Source organism: Peromyscus californicus, unplaced genomic scaffold (genome assembly GCF_007827085.1).
Source record: "Peromyscus californicus insignis strain IS unplaced genomic scaffold, ASM782708v3 Scaffold_9__1_contigs__length_137607984, whole genome shotgun sequence".
In the NCBI taxonomy this organism is placed as follows: domain Eukaryota; kingdom Metazoa; phylum Chordata; class Mammalia; order Rodentia; family Cricetidae; genus Peromyscus; species Peromyscus californicus.
Window position 1 is genome coordinate 72,949,212 of NW_026294617.1, and position 20,153 is coordinate 72,969,364.

General features: G+C 44.4%; 1 protein-coding gene across 3 annotated transcripts in view; it reads right to left on the reverse strand.

The window, feature by feature from the left end:
• Positions 1-20,153, reverse strand: part of Pip5k1a (phosphatidylinositol-4-phosphate 5-kinase type 1 alpha) — a 48,691-nt gene that overhangs the window by 4,497 nt on the left and 24,041 nt on the right. For all 3 annotated transcript variants that reach the window (XM_052732272.1, XM_052732270.1, XM_052732271.1), the window contains exons 3-13: positions 18,973-19,053; positions 15,110-15,240; positions 13,897-14,014; positions 13,567-13,719; positions 12,694-12,993; positions 9,256-9,461; positions 8,329-8,412; positions 6,518-6,566; positions 6,213-6,297; positions 5,116-5,262; positions 4,457-4,586 (exon numbers count right to left, since the gene is read on the reverse strand). In XM_052732272.1, the coding sequence (XP_052588232.1) occupies positions 4,457-4,586; positions 5,116-5,262; positions 6,213-6,297; positions 6,518-6,566; positions 8,329-8,412; positions 9,256-9,461; positions 12,694-12,993; positions 13,567-13,719; positions 13,897-14,014; positions 15,110-15,240; positions 18,973-19,035 (1,466 nt within the window). In that variant the 5' untranslated portion in view covers positions 19,036-19,053. The remainder of the gene's footprint in view (positions 1-4,456; positions 4,587-5,115; positions 5,263-6,212; positions 6,298-6,517; positions 6,567-8,328; positions 8,413-9,255; positions 9,462-12,693; positions 12,994-13,566; positions 13,720-13,896; positions 14,015-15,109; positions 15,241-18,972; positions 19,054-20,153) is intronic.

Below are 20,153 nucleotides of genomic sequence, written 5' to 3' on the forward strand. Positions count from 1 at the left end.
ATATTTATTTATTTAGTATACAGTATTCTGCCTGCAGGCCAGAAGAGGGCACCAGATCTCATTACAGATGGTTGTGAGCCACCGTGTAGTTGCTGGGAATTGAACTTAGGACCTCTGAAAGAACAGCCAATGCTCTTAACTGCTGAGCCATCTCTCCAGCCCGGCACACACCTTTAATCCCAGCATTAGGAAGGAAGTAACGTCGCCTGGGCAGAGAAAGGTATATAAGGCATGGGGAGACAGGAATTAAAACCTTTTCAGCTAGAGGCCCTTTTTGGCTGAGGACTTAGAGACAGTCAGTCAGAATTCATGGAGTTGGTGAGGTGAGATGTGGCTTGCTTCCAGGCTAATATGGTTTGATCAGTCAAGACCCCCTGAAAGGTCTCCAATGACACGATGGCCCAGATGATCCAATATCCAAAAAAGCTTCAAGGCAACTGGCTCAGACAATGCAGCCTTACAGACTATTCCAGTCAGGACTTAATCATAATTCTTAATTTTTCTCAGGATCCCCATAAGATTGCCAGTGCCCTCAACCAACTGTTTGCATTTGGGGTATATGTGCACATGCCATAGCATGACTGTGGGGGTCAGAGGACAGACCACAGAAATAGTTCTCTCTTTATACCATACGGGTTTTGAAGACCAAACTATATGGGTTCTGAAGATCAAACTCGCTCTGTAGCCTAGGCTGGCCTCGAACTCACAGAGATCCGCCTGCCTCTGCCTCCCGAGTGCTGGCATTGATCAAAGGCATGCGCCACCACAGCCCGGCTGTGGCTACTTCTTGAATGAAGGTTTTCTTTGCTCTGAAGAATGCTAGGTATAGAAAGGAAATGACAAGTAACTACGGAGTATTGCTGGCCAACAGTCTGTAAGGAAACCTCCAAGGTGGTGGGTAGCATTGGAGCCCAGAGGCAATGGTGCTTGTCCATCTTGTCTACTATGCCTAGGTCTTGACTTCAGACTTAAGGACCTCACCAGGGGCAGTGCCTCACACTATATAGTACTAGTACTGGGAAGGCTGATGTAGAGGATTGCTGTGAACACTAGGTCAGCTTAGGTTACAGAGTCAGGCATCTCAAAAGCCAACAAATAAGGCTGGTTAGACAGCTCGGCAGGCTAAAGTGGAGTCTGCCACCAAGCTTGAGTCTGAAACCTACACGGAAGGCTATTTTCCGATATCCACAATGTGTGGCATATGTGTGCCCGCCCCCTCCAAATAAATAAATGTGAAAACATTTAAAATTAAAAAATAAAGGCCTGGGGGGTGGGAGAAGGGAGGAGAGGGGGAATCTGTGATTGGTATGTAAAATGAATAGAAATTTTCTTTTAAAAAAAATAAATAATAATGAAGGCCTGAGCCTGGCATGGTGGTACATGTCTTTAATCCCAACACTCAGGAGACAGAGGCAGGTGACTCTGAGTTCCAGGCCAGCCTTGTCTACACAGCAAATTCTAGGCTAGTCAAAGTTACATAAGTGAGACCTTTTCTCAAACAACAAAACAAAGAGTGAGATACAGATGTAATGTATGAAGCCCCGGGTTCTATCCTCAAGTACCAATAAAAAGACCAAATAGACAGAAGCTGCAGGTTTGTCTCACAGATACTCGTAACTCTAAAAAGCACAGGGAATATGAGGATGGCATTTGTGGACTGGAGAGATGGCTGAGTCATTAAGAGCACTTACTGCTCTGGCAGAGGACCTGAGTTCAGTTCCCAGCACGTACCCAACTCACAACTACCTGGAACTCTAGTTCCCGGGGAGCCAATGCTCAGTCCCTGTGGTACTTGACATGCACATGGTACACAGACATACATGGAGACAAAAATACTCATACACATAAAATAAAAGTAAAAACAATTAAAAAAAAAGATAGAAGAAGAAAAAAGGTATTTGTGAACAGGGATTTTATCTACTAGAGTAAAACCTAGTAAGAGTCACACAATGGAATGACCCTTTGCTAGAATTCTACCAGCAGCAGAAACAGTGCTAACTTAAACTAAATGGGCCTGAGACAGAACAACACCAAGAGATCACTAGAGGCTGTTACGCAAGCTTTCATGCTTGCAAAGGCACTGCACACACATAAACACACACACACACACAGAGTTAAAATTTCTTATAAAAGGTGTAGGTTTTTTGGGGGGGCAGGGTCTCACTGTATAGTGCTGGCTGGCCTTGAACTCAAGATCCTTCTGCCTCTGCCTCCTGAATGTCGGAATTAAAGGCATTACCATGCTAAGCTAAACTTTATAAATTTAAATAAAATTTGAAACAAGAGACCATTGGACACATCCTCCTCCAAATTCTACTAGAAAGCAGCTGAAAATAGGCCTGGAGAGGTGGCTCAGCAGTTAAAAGCACTGGCTGCTCTTCCAGATGGACCCAGGTTCAATTCCCAGCACCCACATGGCAGTTCACAACTATTTGTAACTCCAATTCCAGTGGACCTGGCATCCTCACACAGACATAGATGCAGGAAAAAACCCAATGCACATAAAATAAATAAATAAATAAATGTTTATTTTTTTTAAAAAAAAAAAAGCTGAAAATATACTCTAGCTTTCCTGAAACAAGAAGACCAAGGGTGAAGTGAAACCAAGTGCTCTGTAGAGTGATTTCTACACTCTGAGACCCAACTGAAGAAAGACGAACAGTCCCTGGACTGTAGGACAGCTAATGACTCTCTGTGCCTTTCTCTTTGTGTCCAGCACTAAAGATAAAACCCAGGGCCCCAGCTATGCTAGGGAAATGCTGTACCACTGAACAATCCCTCCTGTCCCTGAATCCTCACTGTTGAAAGCAATGTATACAGCATTTGCAGTGCCTTCCCACGGGTAGGATGGTTTAAGGGTAGACGATAACTCCTCCTTTTAGACCACGGGTCCATAGTGTAAGAGGAGGAGAACTTGAGGAGCAGTGCTTATGAAACAGTACCCAGGGAGCCATTCAAAACCAGGCTGGTTTCACACTCCCTGTAACCCTTGTGCTTGAGCCCAGAGTGCTATGATTACAGGCAATTACAAGTAAGTGCCACCATGGCCAGTGGAAAGGAGAGTCTAAGATAGCTCCCAATGATTCCTGCTGCCAGCAGTCATAGCCTTGAGTCATTAATGAAAATGTAGCATGGGTGATAGCATCCTATCAATTCTAAGAATAGGTATCAAGAATTCTATAGTCAGCCAGGCAGTGGTGGCGCACATTTTACTCCCAGCCCTTGGGAGCAGAGGCAGGCAGATCTCGGTGAGTTCGAGGCCAGTCTGGTCTACAAAGCAAGTTCAAGACAGCTAGAGCTACAAAGAGAAACCCTGTCTCGAAAAACAAAACAAAACAAAAATTCTATAGTCTCACTGGGTAGTGATGATGCATGCCTTTAATTCTACCACTTGGGAGGCAGAGGCAGGTGGATCTCTGTCAGTTAGAGGCCAGCCTGGGCTACAGAGTGAATTTCAAGCCAGCCAGGACTGTTATACAGAGAAACCATGTCTCTTAAAACCAAAACAAATGTAAAAAAAAAAAAAGGATTCTATACATAGTTTCTATGCAGACAGACCTCTCTCACACACACTGACAGAGATATTAGTAGCTATGTTCTGAGTAGATCAGTGGAGAACCCATAAGGCAAACAGAGGGCTGTCTTTAGTCTTGCCCCAGCAAGGAACCAAGTCACAACACTAACCTACCAATGAGCTTAGAAAGAAATTCTTCTACTTGAGGACAGGATCCTATTCCTGGCCACAGTTTCATTACCATCTCCTGAGAAATCTTAGCTCAAAGACCTACATAAGCTAAATCTGGATTCCTAACCCAAGAAACTATGACATCGGTTTTTGTTTAGCTTTGTTTGTTTTGAGACCAGGTCTCATACAGCCCAGGCTGGCTTTGAATTCCCATCTTCCATTCTCTAACCCTTTGGTGCCAGGATTTAAGGTGTGTCCCAGAACATCCAGCTATGTTTCTTATTTTAAGCCATGAAGTATGGAAGTAATTCATTATGATGGAATAGATAACATACTAGATAACAAAATGAAGTCATGATTATTATACTAGCCTCTTGAATGCTTGACTGCTGCCAGGGTGGTAGCACCTGACTACAGGCCCAGAACACAGGAGACTGATACAGGACTGCACATCTGAGATAAGTGTGGACTATTCAGTGAAATGGTCTCAAAACCACCAGTCAAACAATAAATTCTCTCTCTCTCTCTCTCTCTCTTTTTTCCCCCTTTTTCTTTTCTTTTCTTTCTTTTTTTTTGGAGATAGGGCCTCTCTATAGCCCTGGCTGTCCTGGACCTCACTAGGTAGCTCAGGCTGGCTTTGAACTCTGAGATCTACCTGTCACTGCCTCCCTAGCACACCACAACACCCAGCATAGGCTCTTGAAAATGTCAAAATGAAGATTTCTGAGGAGCTGAAAGAGGTTATATGGAGTAACAGGCTAAGAAACCAACCTCAAATTTAGTATTTGCAAAGGTTCTCCAACTACAGGTGAGAAACTGGGGCCAGGAACAGGTGAACCCTCACTGATTTCCTCCAAAGGTGGAGTCTGAGGTAAGACATCAGGACGCCCAAGGTGCACATCTGGAGAAAACAGACAATCAATTGATAAACAAGGAATGAATCAATAAATGAAGGACAGTATAGTCAGGGAAACACAGGGAAAATGTATGGTGACCTAGAGGGGCATGGTGACTCATTCCTGTAATGCTAGTACTTAGGAGGCTGAAAAAGGAGGGCCATGAGGTTGAGGTCAGCTTGGCTACACACACAGTTAATTCCAGGAGAGCCTGGGCTACAAAGTGTGACCCTGTCTCCAAACAAACAGCTGGGTATGGTGGCGCATGCCTTTAGTCCCAGTGTTTGGGAGGCAGACTCAGGAGGATCTGAGTTCGAGTCCAGTCTGGTCTAGAGTGAATTCCAGGACAGCCAGGGCTACACACACAACCCTGTTCTCAGGGGTAAAAAACGAAAACAAAAAACTCAAGACAAGTTAGCAAGTTAGTTTTTACTGCATAGAAACAGGGAGTAGAGGTCCTGGCCAGAGAACCTACGAGCTCAGAAGAAGGGAGGGAGTGTCCAAATGCAAGGGGACCCCAGCCCTGGGGCTGACCTGGCTCCACTTCCGCCTTGGTTGTCACTTGTGCTCTGTGTTCCCCAGAGACCGATGGCTGGTAAGTAATGCAGGAGTTGCCGCTGGGGCCTGATCGCCGAGAGAAAGACGAGCCAGGCCGAAACTTTTTGGAAGGAGAAGGCTTCACTTCAAAAGGGAGAGAGAGAGTCTACTTAGCACCACCTCAGAAACCGTCACCAGACAGACACCAGCTGCTAGTACCCCAACACACACCAAGTTGTTCTGAAGCAAAGGCGGAAAACGGGTTAATGTCAGAAAAGGTGGCCTACAGAGTACTGCTCAGACAAGGGTCAAGTCACTCACTTTGGAAAGAAACAGAAAACTTAAGTGACAAAAACATTGCCTTCTGCTCGGATTTCACCGATGGAGTGTACCTGTCCTTTGTTAACATGACCCAGTAAAAGCTACAGACGACGTGTCTCCACCCTTCTTAGTGCACTGTGTTGACGCTGGTGCTTCCCTCTGCAAACAGACTGTTAGGCCTCACAGCCTGTCTGTGATCTACGCCTTCCTCACCCCCCAAAGGGACAACTGGTGCCTATGATGTCAGCAAAGGAGGACGACCCTGAACCTGCCAGTGTCAAAACGTACAAAGTTTAAAAAAGAACACTGGTACTTCTGTGTCTAGAACGTTGAGGGCCAAGACTAAAATCTCCTTCACCAGTCATCAACAACATTCAACCACTTGACCTACCCGGATAACTCCTGGCCCTGACACGGAAGGTAAGAAACACTGCTAACACCACTGCCTCTTCTTTCTACACACAAGTCTGCTTTTAGACGCCTGAGCCTGTACCACAGTCTACAGCGACAGCTACACAATTTTTTCCAGTCCCACCAATTTCCCAGAAGTAGCCCTCACCTCGACGAGACATGGAGGGAGAGCCGGGGGGAGCAGCGACTCGGAAACGACTGGGACAGACAGGGGCTGACACAAGGACGAGAAGCAGCGCTCACAGGATGGAGGCAGAGCAGGAGAGGCCTCTGGCCTTGGCAGCTCCCTGACAGAGGTGTCCTGCCCACCATCTCTTGGGGGAAGGGAGCCACTGGGGGGTCATCTGGTAGAAGCCACTTACAGGGAATCTTCTTGAACACTGTGTTGCACATGAAGCGCTGGAACCGCTCAGCATAGAAGCCTGGACGATGTACTGATACTGTGTCCTGTTGAACAGAAGAGATGACTACAGAGTTAAACAGAAAGGCCCAGCAAGAGGCTGTGTCATCCAAGGGCCTGTTCCCTTACACTGAAACCCTACCAGATGGGTCAAGCCCAGAAATGAAATGAATACTACATAGACAGAATGCATACACACATTTGAGGGAGCAAATGGCAAGGAACGGAGAGGTGGGGAGGAGGCCTTTAGCTGACTGCTATACTCACCCCATCATGTACCAGTGCTTTCCAAGAGTGCTCCAACTTCTTAACAAACCTGCCAAGAAAAAGGTGTATCACACAATTTGTAAATGAAAGACCATTATGATTACTTATTTTAGAGGGCTAAAAAGGGGCCATGATAACAGAAAACCTTAAACAGATAAACACTGGGCAAGTACACCCACTGTGGTATACTGGCTTTCCAAAGAACTACCATGGTAGTACTTATTCCACATGGAGACCAATGCTACTTCTAGCTAAGCCAATTAAATGAGTAGGATAGTTCAGTAATGAAACACTTGCCAACATGTATGAGGTCCTGGGTTCAACTGCTAGAAAAGCACAGCACAGCAAAACAAAATGATTTGTAAAGGAAAGGCAGGGTAAGGTGTAGCACATGCCTGTAACCAAGCACTTGAGAGACTGGGTCTAGAGGATTGCCATGAGCTCCAGGTCTGCCTGGGCTACACTGTGAGACCTTGTCTGAAAAACGAAACAAAACCCAGAACAAACAACAAACCAGAAGAGAAAAAGAAAAGAAAGCTGAAGGAATAGAAGGGTAAGAGGGCTGGAGGGATGGCTCCGTGGGTAGAGGTGCCTGCCACCACATCTGATGACCTGAGTTTAATCCCCAGAGTCCCCACGATGGAGAGAACCGACTCCCACAAATTGTCCTCTGACCTCCGCATGCCCACTGTAGCATAAACATACGCAAACACACACAAAAGACAACTAAATGTAAGAAAGTTTTAGTGGTAGTAGTCAGTCAATCAAATACTGACCAGTCAGTCCACGTTAGTAGCTGCAGTGTGTCAGGAACAAAACGGAGCCTACCATTTGCATCTCCTCCCCCAGCACCGCTTCCCTGCCAGAGGCCGGTCATTTTACATAATACAGAGATCTGACTTCTCCTTCGGGGAGTCAGAATGTGCTGCTTCCAGCTACCTCCCTCTATGGAAGATGACTCAACCTACAGGTTTCTCAGCGAGTCAAGGCAGATGGAGCGCTCCACCCTATGCGTCTGAGGACTGACTCAGTATTCCACAGAAAATATATATCGTGTTGAAGAGGCGGCAATCCAGAAAAACCAGGGAACAAAGCACCTAAAAGCTATAGGTGACCAGACTCTGACTCACGGTTCTTGCATCATGAAGAACTTTACAAGAAACACATCTAAGCCAGGCGGAAGCGGCAAATGCCTTTAATCCCATCTCTTGAGAGGCAGAGGGAGGCAGATCTCTGAGTGTGAGGCCAGCCTGGTCTACAGAGGGAGTTCCAGGACAGCCCAGGCTACACAGTAAAACCTTATCTTGAGGAAAAAAAGAAAAAGAAAAAGAACACGTCTAAAAAGATGTATGTTGAGGACCTGGCAAGATGGCTCAGCAGGTAAGAGCACTTGTTGCCCTTGCAGAAGGCCTGGGTTCAGTTCCCAGAATCCACATGATGACTTACAACATCTGTAACTCCAGTCCTAGGGGATCCAACACCCTCCTCTGATCTCCATGGGCACCAGACATTCAAGTGGTGCACATATATAGACAACAGCAAAACACTCACATTTATAAAACAAGAGGGGGAAAAAGGAAAAAAAATTAAAAAAGAAAGGAAGGCCAGGGCAGTGGTGGTGCACACCTTCAATCTCAGCACTCAAGAGGCAGAGGCCAGCCTGGTCTACAGAGGGAGTTCCAGGACAGCCAGGGCTACAAAGAGAAGCCTTGTCTCAAAAAGCCAAAAGGAGGGGGAAAAAAAAGCCTTGAGCAACCACAGCTCAATGTACCCTGTCCCCAGTCTGCAATCCACATGTCCATCACCCTCACCTGTAAGACTGCAGAATATCAATGATGCCAATATAAAGCAGGAGCCTTTCCCCTTTGTTATTCCGGGCAGGGATACCACCCATGCTGACGAAAACAAAAGGAAAAGAGTTAGAAAAATCTGCTCACTAGCAGGTAGAAACTTCTAACCTCCAGTCAAACCTGGACATGCAACTAATAGCTAAATATAACTGACACATCCCCTAGACAGACAAAGAGCCCCTCTGGATCATGTATGATAATTGCCTTGTACCTGTCTCATATAGCTCCATCAAAGAGACTGAAATCATGACTACTTAGTAATTTTGGGACTAGTCCTCAAATAAAAATGAACATGCTGGTACTTTTGTATCTTTATTTGTTCCCACTAAGATAACTTCCTTGGCAGTCATGTTATAAGACACCTAAAAAAGTGAAACATCTGAAACTTAGTAACCACAGTCACTGGATAAACCCAAGGCAGTAACAGGCCTTCAGCAAAGAAGCCTACAGTAAGCTGTGATAAAAGTTCTAATGTGAGCTGGATGGTGGTGGCCCACACCTTTAATCCCAGAAGAGGCAGGGGGATCTCTGAGTTTGAGGCCAGCGTGGTCTACAGAGGGAGTTTCAAGACAGCCAGAGCTATACAGAAACCCTGTCTCAAAAAACAAACAAACAAACAAAAAACCTAACATGATTTACAGCTCTGAAGTGTTAACATTTCATCTTAGATAACTCTTTCCCAGATGAACTGCAAACTCACAAATATTTTCCTTTCCTCTTACATTCTTTTATTCTCCACCTTATAAAAGACCGGTCAACGGCCCCATGAGCACTAATGCTGCTGGCCTCACTGCGAAATCAAAGCTATTCTTTTCCAGAAGCCAGATGCCTTCAAGAAAAAGTACTGTGAGAACATGTGCGACAGCTGTGGCTCCCAAGCCCACTCACTGGTCCTCAGTCTCCACAGTGCCACCCCGTCGAGCCTCGCCCTGAATGGACTCCATAGCTGTGGAATAGAGCGCCTTCTGGGGGGCTGGTCTGCGAGTGTCAACCGAGTACTGTGCTTCATTGTTCATGGGCTCTCGCTGTGCATGATCTATATTGTGGATTGACATCAGGAGGCTATAGTCCATTATCTTGAAGCTCTGTAGCACCTAATGGGGAGAGAGGACAAGACGATCAAAATCTGAGAGGTATCAGGACTCAAAATTTTCAAGTTCTCACCACTTTCATAACCTAACTAGACCGTGAAGCTCCAGACAACCATAGGCTGTCTTTGCTCTTTAAGAACACATCACTCGCCGGGCAGTGGTGGCACACACCTTTAATCCCAGCACTTGGGAGGCAGAGGAAGGCGGATCTCTGTGAGTTCGAGGCCAACCTGGTCTACAAAGCGAGTTCCAGGATAGCCAGGACTGTTACACTGAGAAACTCTGTCTCAAAACAAAACAAAACAAAACAAAACAAAAGAACACATCACTCTGGTAGGTCTTTAGTTACACTCCTTTTCTCTGCCATTTGAATAATATTAACTACTGAATAATAAATATTTTTTGCAGTACTGGAGATTGAACACAGGTCTCTGGCATATATCACTAAGGTATATCCCCAGCCTTTACCCCCTTTTTTGGGGGGGGGGGATTTCAAGAAAGGGTTTCTCTGTATGGTTTTGATGACTGTCCTGGATCTTGCTCTATAGACCGGGCTAGCCTCGAACTCAGAGATCCGCCTGGCTCTGCCTCCCAAGTGCTGGGATTAAAGGTGTGTGCCACCACCGCCTGGCCCTCCCTTTACTCTTTAAATTTTGAGATATGGTCTCACCAAGTTCCCCACAATAGGAATTAGAGGTTCAAGCCACCAGACTACCCACTGCAACTTATTTTTTTTTTTGAGTTCATTTTGTCACTTATGAAAAGATCACTGTCTTTTTCCATGAACAAGGACTATGTATCTGTCCTGTAAAGAATCTGTAACAACAGCCTGGGATCTTTTATCTAAGCCCCATTTCTAGCACTGCATAAACTGAGCATGGTAACGAAAGCCTGCAACCCCAGAACCTGGAAGATGAAGACAGCACCAGGAATTCAAGGTCACCCATAGCTACATAGGGAAGACAAGGATAGCTTGGGCTACCTGAGACCCAATCTCAAAACAAAACAAAACAAAAACAACAAGGAGAAAAAAGTACACTGTGGCAGTTCTGGGTCAGAGCAGATCTGTGGCAGGACTTTATACAGTCAGCTTCAGTTTCGTTCAACATTTACTGAATACAAATATAAAAACAAGTGCAATACAGCAATACAGTACAAATGTTTACATGATAGAAGACCACAGAAAACGATGAAAAAAGATCACTGAGTTGGGCAGTGATGGCGCATACCTTTAATCCTAGCACTTGGGAGGCAGAGGCAATTGGATTTTGAGGCCAGCCTGGTCTACAGAGAGAGTTCCAGGGCAGCCAGGGCTATAGAGAAACACTGTCTCCAAAAAAAAAAAAAAAAAAGCCTAGAGCAAGGCCGGGTGGTGGTGGCGGTGGCGCACGTCTTTAATCCCAGCACCCGGGAGGCAGAGCCAGACAGATCTCTGTGAGTTCGAGGCCAGTCTGGTCTACAGAGAGAGATCCAGGACAGGATCCAAAACAACACAGAGAAACCCTGTCTCAAAAAAACAAAAACAAAGTCTAGAGCAAGAAGCACATTCAACCTGTTAACCTGTTTTGTTCCCTAGAACAAGGTGAAAGGGTCTACTCATATCAGCTCCCACAGCTCATTCTGACAATGCTGTTCAACTAAGGGTGCCATGATTAGTGTAGAAAAAAGGGTGAGGAGTGGCTGGCTACAGCTGACTGAGTCAAACTGAAAACAACTATTGGCTCATTTAGTTGAGTAAACTGAAGGAGGAGACAGACTAAAATGGGCATCATTGAGGAAGCACCCCAGAGTGAGCAAATAAGGGTGAGTACACGGCAACACAAAGGGGTAGAACAGGATGGAGTGCTCCAGTCACTGCTGAGAAACAAGCTGGAGAGATGCGGGCTAAGAGTCTGGGTTAGGGACAGGCAGTGGTGGTGCACACCTTTAGTCGCAGCACTGGGGAGGCAGAAGCCAGTGGATCTCTGAGTTCTAGGCTACCCTGGTCTACAGAGTGAGTTCCAGGATAGCCAGGGCTACACAGAGAAACCCTGTCTTGAGAAACCAAAAGAGAGACTGGATTAGGGGAAGAGGCAGAGAGGTTTAGAAAACTGGGCATAATGGCTTTTACTTGTAATCCCCAAACTAGGGAAACAGAGTCAAGAAGAACTGCTGGAGGTTAGAGGCAATGAAATGCTTACTGGGAAGAAGAGGAAATGGAATGAGTAAAACTGATGGTCTAGTCAAGTGATTCTCGACCTGTGGGTCATGACCACTTTAGGAGGTTGAATGGCCCTTTTACAGGTGTCGCCTAAGACCATGGGAAAACAAAGATATTTACATTACAATTCATAACAGTAGCAAAATTATAGTTATGAAGCAGCAACAAAAACAGTTTATGGTTGGGGGTCACCACACATGAGTGTATTAAAGGGTCAAAGCACTAGGAAGGTTGAGAACCACTCGTCTAGAAAAATATTACAAATCAGCAGATCTGGTGTACCGTTGTGTAGTGTTCAACAGCATTTAAATTTTCAAGATATAAATTTGGATTGGGCAGGCAAGACCAAAATCTAAGGAATAATGGCTGTGTAGTACAACTAAGTTAAAGTTCTCCTATGAATGCTTCACAAGGACTACAGCCCAGGAGTGGAAGGTAAATGACAAGAGCAAAGATGTAAAGGACCAGCCATGAGCGAATGTAAAAGTCATCTAAAATGCAATCTGGGGGTGGAGAAGAAACTCAGTGGGAAAAGTACTTGCTGCACAAACATGTGGAGTGGAGTTTGGGTCCCCAGCACCCACATAATAGCAGGGCATGACAGTGCACATTTGTAACCCCAGCACTGTGGGGAAAGGCATAGGCAGATCTCATGGGTTAGTCAGCCAGTTTAGCTGAAATGGTGAGCTCTAGGTTCAGTGAGAGACTTTGTCTCAGAAAATAAGGTGGAGTGCCATCAAGAAGACACCCAGTGCTGACCTCTGGCCTCTACATGTCCACACACAGGAAGCACACACTCATACATAAGTGACAGCACCTGTGCTCAACTGTGCTATACATGGCAAAGTACAACTGTACCCTCACACACATATACATACTCTCCAAAACAAACAAACAAACAAACAAATAAAAGCAGGACAGAGGGAACTAATGATCCGAGTTCCATCTCCTGTAGACTAAATGCCAGAGAATCACCAAGGTTTTTCAATGAAAATGATTTCTGTGTCTACAATAGAGAAAAACATAGCAACTCACCAAACAGTCACGCTGCAGAGTCTTACACAGAGCACTGTACATGTCAGCATCTAAAAAAAGACCGTCGGGGACATCTTGTAGGAAGTCCAGGTCTTTAAAGGTGGGGAGAAGCTTCTCCCGTTCTTTCTGAGAAGCTCGCCGTTTATAAGTTGAACCCTTTAGGTCATATTTCATATGCATTTTGACTGACCGAGGTAAGAGATTGTTCATCACCACAATTCGTATGTTCTTGCCGCCTGCTTGCACACAGTACAGTCCATAGAATTTAGGCAGCAAGGTTCGAGGGTTTTGGTTAAGATTCTAAGACATAAAAGTAAGAAGCAGTAGAGCAAGTTAGCTGATTCTCAGTGAAACTCAAGGCAAAAGTTGCTAGCCACTGTTCCTCTGCTTTACAAGGGATTTAGGTAAAATGTGTTGAACTACATATTTGTTCAAAATTTCTCCTGGCATCTAAGAGAGTTTAAAGAGAAAACAGTATTAACCAGGCACGGTGATGGCCACTTATAATCCTGATACCACAGAGTCAGAGGCAGGAGATTCAGGAATGGCTTTGGGCTACACAGGAAGATCCAGTCTCAAAACAAACACATCAGAAAGAATGCTAGCTTAGCATTCACAAAGCCTGGGTTCAATGCTCAGCACCACTTAAACCCAGTGTGGTGGCGGCACACATTTAATTCCAGTACTTGGGAGGCAGAAGCTGGATGATCAGTAAGTAATTCAAGGGCAGCAGGGAAGATACTGTCTCAAAAACCAAAAGCACCAAAAAAATTGTCTGTCTTGACTTTGACCTCTAAGTAAACTCAAACCCCAACATGAAGACACAAAGACTGATACAGCTGAGGACAGCCTCTGCCAGCGCTCCTCACTCACCATGTAGTATCCCGGAAGCAGCTTCTGCAGAAATTCCGCTTCTTTATGCTGGACTGTCTTAATGATGAACTCATCATCACTGGACACATAGAAGAGGGAACCACTAGCTCCAGAGTTGGAGAGTTCAATCAATGGTTCACTGCAAAGGGAGTACTGAAAACAAGAGAAGACACTAAGAGTCAGATATGCCAGGGCCTGCCTATCACAGAAATCAGGCACAGACAAACATCCATTCTAAACAACACTAAAGCAAGATGATGGAAGAGGGAAATATTTTTTTGGAATATTCCTCTGACCTTATAATCACAGATTCTGTGACAAGAAACTTACCAAGTAATCATCAGGCCGGATGCCAAACAGCTCTCTAAAGTAACGGAAGGCAACAGGCGCATAGGTCTTGAAACGAAAGTCATTGTAATGATGAGCTGGTGTCAGGTTGCTCCCTTCACTGTGGGTTGAATATAAAGAAACCTTAACTTGCTAGACCCCATCACCCATGGAATCCACCCTGGGCAGATGCTGAAAGGGATGCCCATCAATACTTCTGAGACTCAACAGGGATGAAGGTAAGTCCATCTGTGGGACAAAGGCACTAAGTCATTTAAAAGTTTGTTTTTGTTTTTTGTTTGTTTATTTGTTTGAAATAGAGTCTCACTATGTAGCCAGGGCTGGCCTTGAACTAACAGAGATCAATTTGTTTCTGCCTCACAAATGCTGGGATTACAGGCACCACCAAACACAGCTAATTCTGTGTGTATGAATGTTTTGCCTGCATGCATGTCTATGAACCATAGACATGCCTGGTAGTTTTGGAGGCCAAGAAAGTGTCAGATCCTTTGGAACTAAAGTTACAAATGGTTGTGAGCCAAAATGTGGGTGCCAGGAAATGAACCTACATCTTTTGAAAAAGCAGCAGGTGCTCTAAACCACTGAGCCATCTTATCCAGCTCTGAAAACTTTTTAGATTACATTTATTCTGAGCGTGCGTGCGTGCGTGCGTGCGTGCGTGCGTGCGTGTGTGTGTGTGTGTGTGTGTGTGTGTGTGTATGCACGAGCGTGCACCCAAGCATACATGCCTTGGTACATGTGTTAAGTCAGAGGAAAACCTGCAGGATTTAATTATCCCCATCATGTGGATCAAACTCAGGTTGTTAGGCTTTATCTTTATCTGTTAAGCCATCTCACTAGCCTAAATAAGTTGTTTTTTTGTTTGTTTTTTCTTCTTTTTGGTTTTTCGAGACAGGGTTTCAGTGTAGCTTTGCGCCTTTCCTGGAACTCACTTGGTAGCCCAGGTCTGCCTCTGCCTCCAAGTGCTGGGATTAAAAGGCGTGCGCCACCACTGCCCGGATGTTTGTTTTTTACATATGACATTCCATTGGCCAGAGGCATGTAGCAAAGCCTGCTCTCTAAACTGTCTAATCTCACTTACCCTGTTCACAAGAAGGTTCAGGACTGACAAGAAATTAGACTAGAGCCCCAAGATTGATGTAAAGAAAGTCCGACTGTCTAGGACACTCTCTTAAATATGAATTGACCTCTGTACCTGGGAAAGAAGATACTCTCCACCACGTAGAAGTCTTGCATGAGGACATCTCGCTCGGGCTTGGTACTCAGGCTGCCCACAGTGTGGGTAATACCTAACTGGATGGCACCTTTCAAGGCTGATGAAGTTGTCTAAAAAACAGTAAAGAAATGACAGAAACGTTCTGGTATCAAGTCTAAACAAAGTCTGGGGATGGTGGCACATGCCTATAATTCCAGAACACAGAAATAGGAGGACTGCCTTAAGTTTAAGCCCAAACAAAGACTCTGTCTGTATTTCAACTCTGAAACCCCTAAAAGAAAACAAACAAACAAAAGTCTGACCATACCAATAATAACCAAGGAGAAATTTGGGCACAGAGGCACACCTGGAATCCCAGCACTTAAATGGTTAAGACAAGAAATTTACAAATGTAGGTCAGCTTGGTCTACACTTGGACTTAAGAAACCAAACCAATCAATCAAACCCACTAAACCCATGATGAAAATGTAAAAAGAAACACTTGAAAGCAAATGCCCTTCCAATAGTTTAGACAGAATTTAGGCTATCCCAGTCCTCTACATTGCAATTAAACCTAGAAACGATTAAAAACAGTGAAGATTCAGAATAGCAAGGGAGGACACTCTGTGCTGGCCTCAGCTAGGGAAGAGCTCCATATTACCACTACTACTAGTTGCCCTGGGGGTAGCTGAGCCCCCCAAACATTTGATTCATCTGGTAAAGAATATAATGAACATTAACAGAGATTCTGATTTGACTGTATAGTTTTGACTGTATAGCTTTGGTCCTCTGAAAGAAGAACAAGTATTCCAAGAACACTAAAGTAGTAAAAAACAAACAAACAAAAAGCTTCTTAATTAAAAAAAGAAAACATGGCCAGGAGTGGTTGTGCATTCCAGCACTTCAGAGGCAGAAGCAGGTGGAACTCTGTGCATTTGGAGGCCAGGCTGGTCTACACAGAGTTCCAGGCCAGCCAGGACTACACAGATACTGTCTCAAATACACACACACATATACACGCAAAAAAAAGAAAAGAAAAGAAAAGAAAAACCACTACACATGAAAAATTCAACTTGGGTATGGATATTTTGCCTCCATGTATGTATAAGTACCACATGCGTGCAGCATCCTGGTCAGAAGAAGGAATCAGATCCCATGGGTCTGAAGACACACGGTTGTGTTTGTGGAAGAAAAGATACTGGAAGACTGGTTTCTAGTCACTTTGCAAATCACCACTGTTAAAATGTACAAATTTGCTTGGTAATACTGAGCAACTTGAGACTTAGTAACTTAAAAAGAATCAAAAAATGTAAAAAGAAAAAAAAAGAGAGAGAGAGAGTTAAGAGCACTGGCTGCTCTTCCAGAGGGCACAACCACCCACATGATGACTCACAATTATCTGTAACTCCAGTTTGAGGGGATCCAACACCTTCTCTGGCCTCTAGGCACCAGGCATGTAGGTGGTGCACAGACATACATGAAGGCAAAACACCCATAAAACAAAAAATACTAAATTTAGTTAGGTGGTGGTAGTGTACTACTTAAGTCCCAGCACTCAGGAGGCAGAATCTCTTGAGTTCCAGGACAGCCTGGTCTATACAGAGAAACCCTGTCTCAAAAAAAAAAAAAAAAGAAAGAAGAAAAAGGATGGAAAAAATTATCAGGATAACTCTGAGAAATGTGAAAACAGTAAAATTTCAGAGGGAAAATGTATTAGAGGTGATAACTGGGTCTGGAGGGGTTGCTGTTCTTCCAGGGGATCTGAGTTCAGTCCCTAGCACCCACAACAGGGGATCACAGCAGCCTGTAACTCTAGCTGCAAGGTATCCAACAGTATATAGCAAGTTCAAGGCCAGCCTGGACTATATTATGAGACCTTGTCTTAAAAAAAAGAAAGAAAGAAAAGAAAAAGAAAAAAGAAAAGAGAAGAAAAGAAAAGAAAAAGCCGGGCGGTGGTGGCGCATGCCTTTAATCCCAGCACTCAGGAGGCAGAGGCCAGCCTTGTCTACAGAGTGAGTTCCAGGACAGGCTCCAAAGCTACACAGAGAAACCCTGTCTCAAAAAAACAAAACAAAACAAAAAGGAGGAGGAGGAGGAGGAGAGAAGGAAAAGGAGAGGGAGGAGGAGAAAAAGAAGAAGAAGAAGAGGAGGAGGAGGAGGAGAAGGAGGAGGAGAAGAAGAAAAAAGATGAAGAGGAGGAGAGAGGAGGAGGAGAAGGAGGAGGAGGAGGAGGAGGAGGAGAAGGAGGAGGAGGAGGAGGAGGAGAAGGAGGAGGAGGAGGAGGAGGAGGAGGAGAAGGAGGAGGAGGAGGAGGAGGAGGAGAAGGAGGAGGAGGAGGAGAAGGAGAAGAAGAAGAAGAAGAAGAAGAAGAAGAAGAAGAAGAAGAAGAAGAAGAAGAAGAAGAAGAAGAAGAAGAAGAAGAAAAAGAAGAAGAAGAAGAAGAAAAAGAAGAAGAACAACAACAAAAAAAAAACCCAGAGACACAGGACTCCAGGTAGGTGTGGTGCATGCTTGTAAATCTCAGAGAACTCGGGAGATGGAAGGAAGAAGGGTCAGGAATTCAAAGTCATCCTCTGTTACAGTGAGTCTGAGATCAGCCTGGGGTATGGAAAAGACCCATTTTCAAAAAGGAGGAAAACAAAACAAAACAAAAAACAAAAACTCAGGTTTCCTGTGGCAAGGGAAAAAGTGCCTTTTAGGACTCAGCAATATATTTCTATCTAATAATGAAATCCAATTTCTTCCATTCAATGAAAGTATCAACCATGGCTGGGCATGGTAGTGCATACCTTTAATCCCAGCACTTAGGAGGCAAAGACAGGTAGCTGTCTGTGAGTTTGAGCTGTCCTGGCCTACATAGTGAGTTTGAGAACAGCCAGGACTATGTAGAGAGACCCCATGTTTTAAATTTTTTTTTAAAAAGATAGTATCGGGCTGGAGAGATGGCTCAGTGGTTAAGAGCACTGAATGCTCTTCCAGAGGTCCTGAGTTTGATTCCCAGCAACCACACGGTGGCTCACAACCATCTGTAATGAGATCTGGTGCCCTCTTCTGGCCTGCAAGGACACACACAGACAGAACACTGTATACATAATTAATAAATAAAATCTTAAAAAAAAAAAAAAAAGATACTATCAGCCGGGCGTTGGTGGCGCATGTCTTTAATCCCAGCACTCAGGAGGCAGAGGCAGTTGGATCTCTGTGAGTTCGAGGCCAGCCTGGGCTACCAAGTGAGCTCCAGGAAAGGTGCAAAGCTACACAGGGAAACCCTGTCTCAAAAAAAAAAAGATACTATAAACTAACACTAGATTTTTTCATTAGTAACAGTCTCCTTTAATCACATATATAAAAATAATTCATTCTTTGTGAATTAATTTCAAAACACAAGTTACATTATATTCATTGTCTATCAACAAATGGGTTGGGTGTAGTGCTACACACCTTTAATTCCCGCACTCAGGAGGCAAAGACAGGCAGATCTCTGTGGGTCTGAGACAGCATGGTCTACACAGTGAATTCCAGGCCCGTCAAGACTAAATAGAAAGATTTTGTCTCAAATGAAACAAAACCACAAACCAACAAACAAAATAAGAAAAGCCAAATGGAATAGTTTGTGGCGAGCAGTATCAAGAACAGTACTGGCCAGACATGGTGGCTCATACCTATAATCTAAGCACTTGGGAGGCTGAGGAAGAAAGACTACAGGAAGTTCAAAGCCAGCCTCAACTACATAGTGAATTCCAGATCACCCTGTTTTAGAATGAGACACAATCTCAAGAAAAGCAAACAACAAAAGAAAACAACAGCATTGCCCTTGGTGTGTTACCAAAGTAAGATGTTCCAGCCAGTCTGTCCAGACTTACCTTTTTATATGTAGTCTCTCCAGAGGAATCAACACCTCGGTGGCCTATTTTCTTGACAGGCATGACAGAGGCAAATGGTACCTAAAGAAAAAAAACAAAGAATTAAGATGAATATATGGCCAGGTAATGGTACATACTTATAACTCCAGCATTTGGGAGGATGAGTTAAAGGACTGTTAGTTCCAGAAATATAAAAGGAATAAAACCATCAGAGCAGACTCTAACTAGCTATTCCCAGGAGTCAATATGCCAGTGCAACCAACACCAAGTTACTCTCCATGTCATTAATATCCATCAATTTAGAATCCAGAGGACAAGACTAGTGAAAACAGTATTCCACAATCTTAAGACCTAATAGTCAAGGCCCTTAATAAAAGGGCCTGGTAGTGATGACCTATAAGCCCTGTCACTACTTGTGCGCGCGCGCGCGCGGGGGGGGGGGGGGGGGGGGGGGATGACTAGCAGTTCAAGTCCAATATTGGTTACAGAGTGAGTTTGAGCTGTATCAGGTCAAAAATAATAACTAAAATATAAGTAAGAACATATTATCTCAAAGACCTTTGAAGATATTGTAAGAGAAAAACCTGAAATCTCAGAAAAAAGTGCCAGTTTAGCATTCTGAATCCTGACACAAGGATAGGAGTGAAACAATGGGGCTAGAACATCTCCATGTGGGGAAAGAATAGTAAATCGAAGATATTCTGCACAAGAAAGGGTAAACGTACAGGTGTAAACATACCTGCAATCCCACTATTTGGGAGGCTGAGGCAAGACGATTGCCCAAAGTTACAAGTTACCTCATACTACATAGTCAATACCAGGCTAGCCTGAGGACAGAATGAGATTCTGTCTCTAAACAACAAATAAGGATCAGGCATATAGCTCCACTGGTAGAGTGCCTGCTCAGTCTGTGAGAAACCCTGATTTCTATCTGAAGCACTACAAAGCCTGTGTGGTGGGACATGCCTATAATACCAACACTCAAGAGGGAAGGCAGAGGATCTGGGGTTTAAGGTCAGCCTCAGGGGCCTTAAACAAAGCACAATGGGAGGCCAGACTTGGTTAAATGAGACCCTGCTTCAAAAGCAAGCAAATAAATAAATAAATAATCCACTAAAACTCAAAAACAAAAGATATGCTCAATCAATATCTTTTGATATTATAGCTGGATATGATGGCAC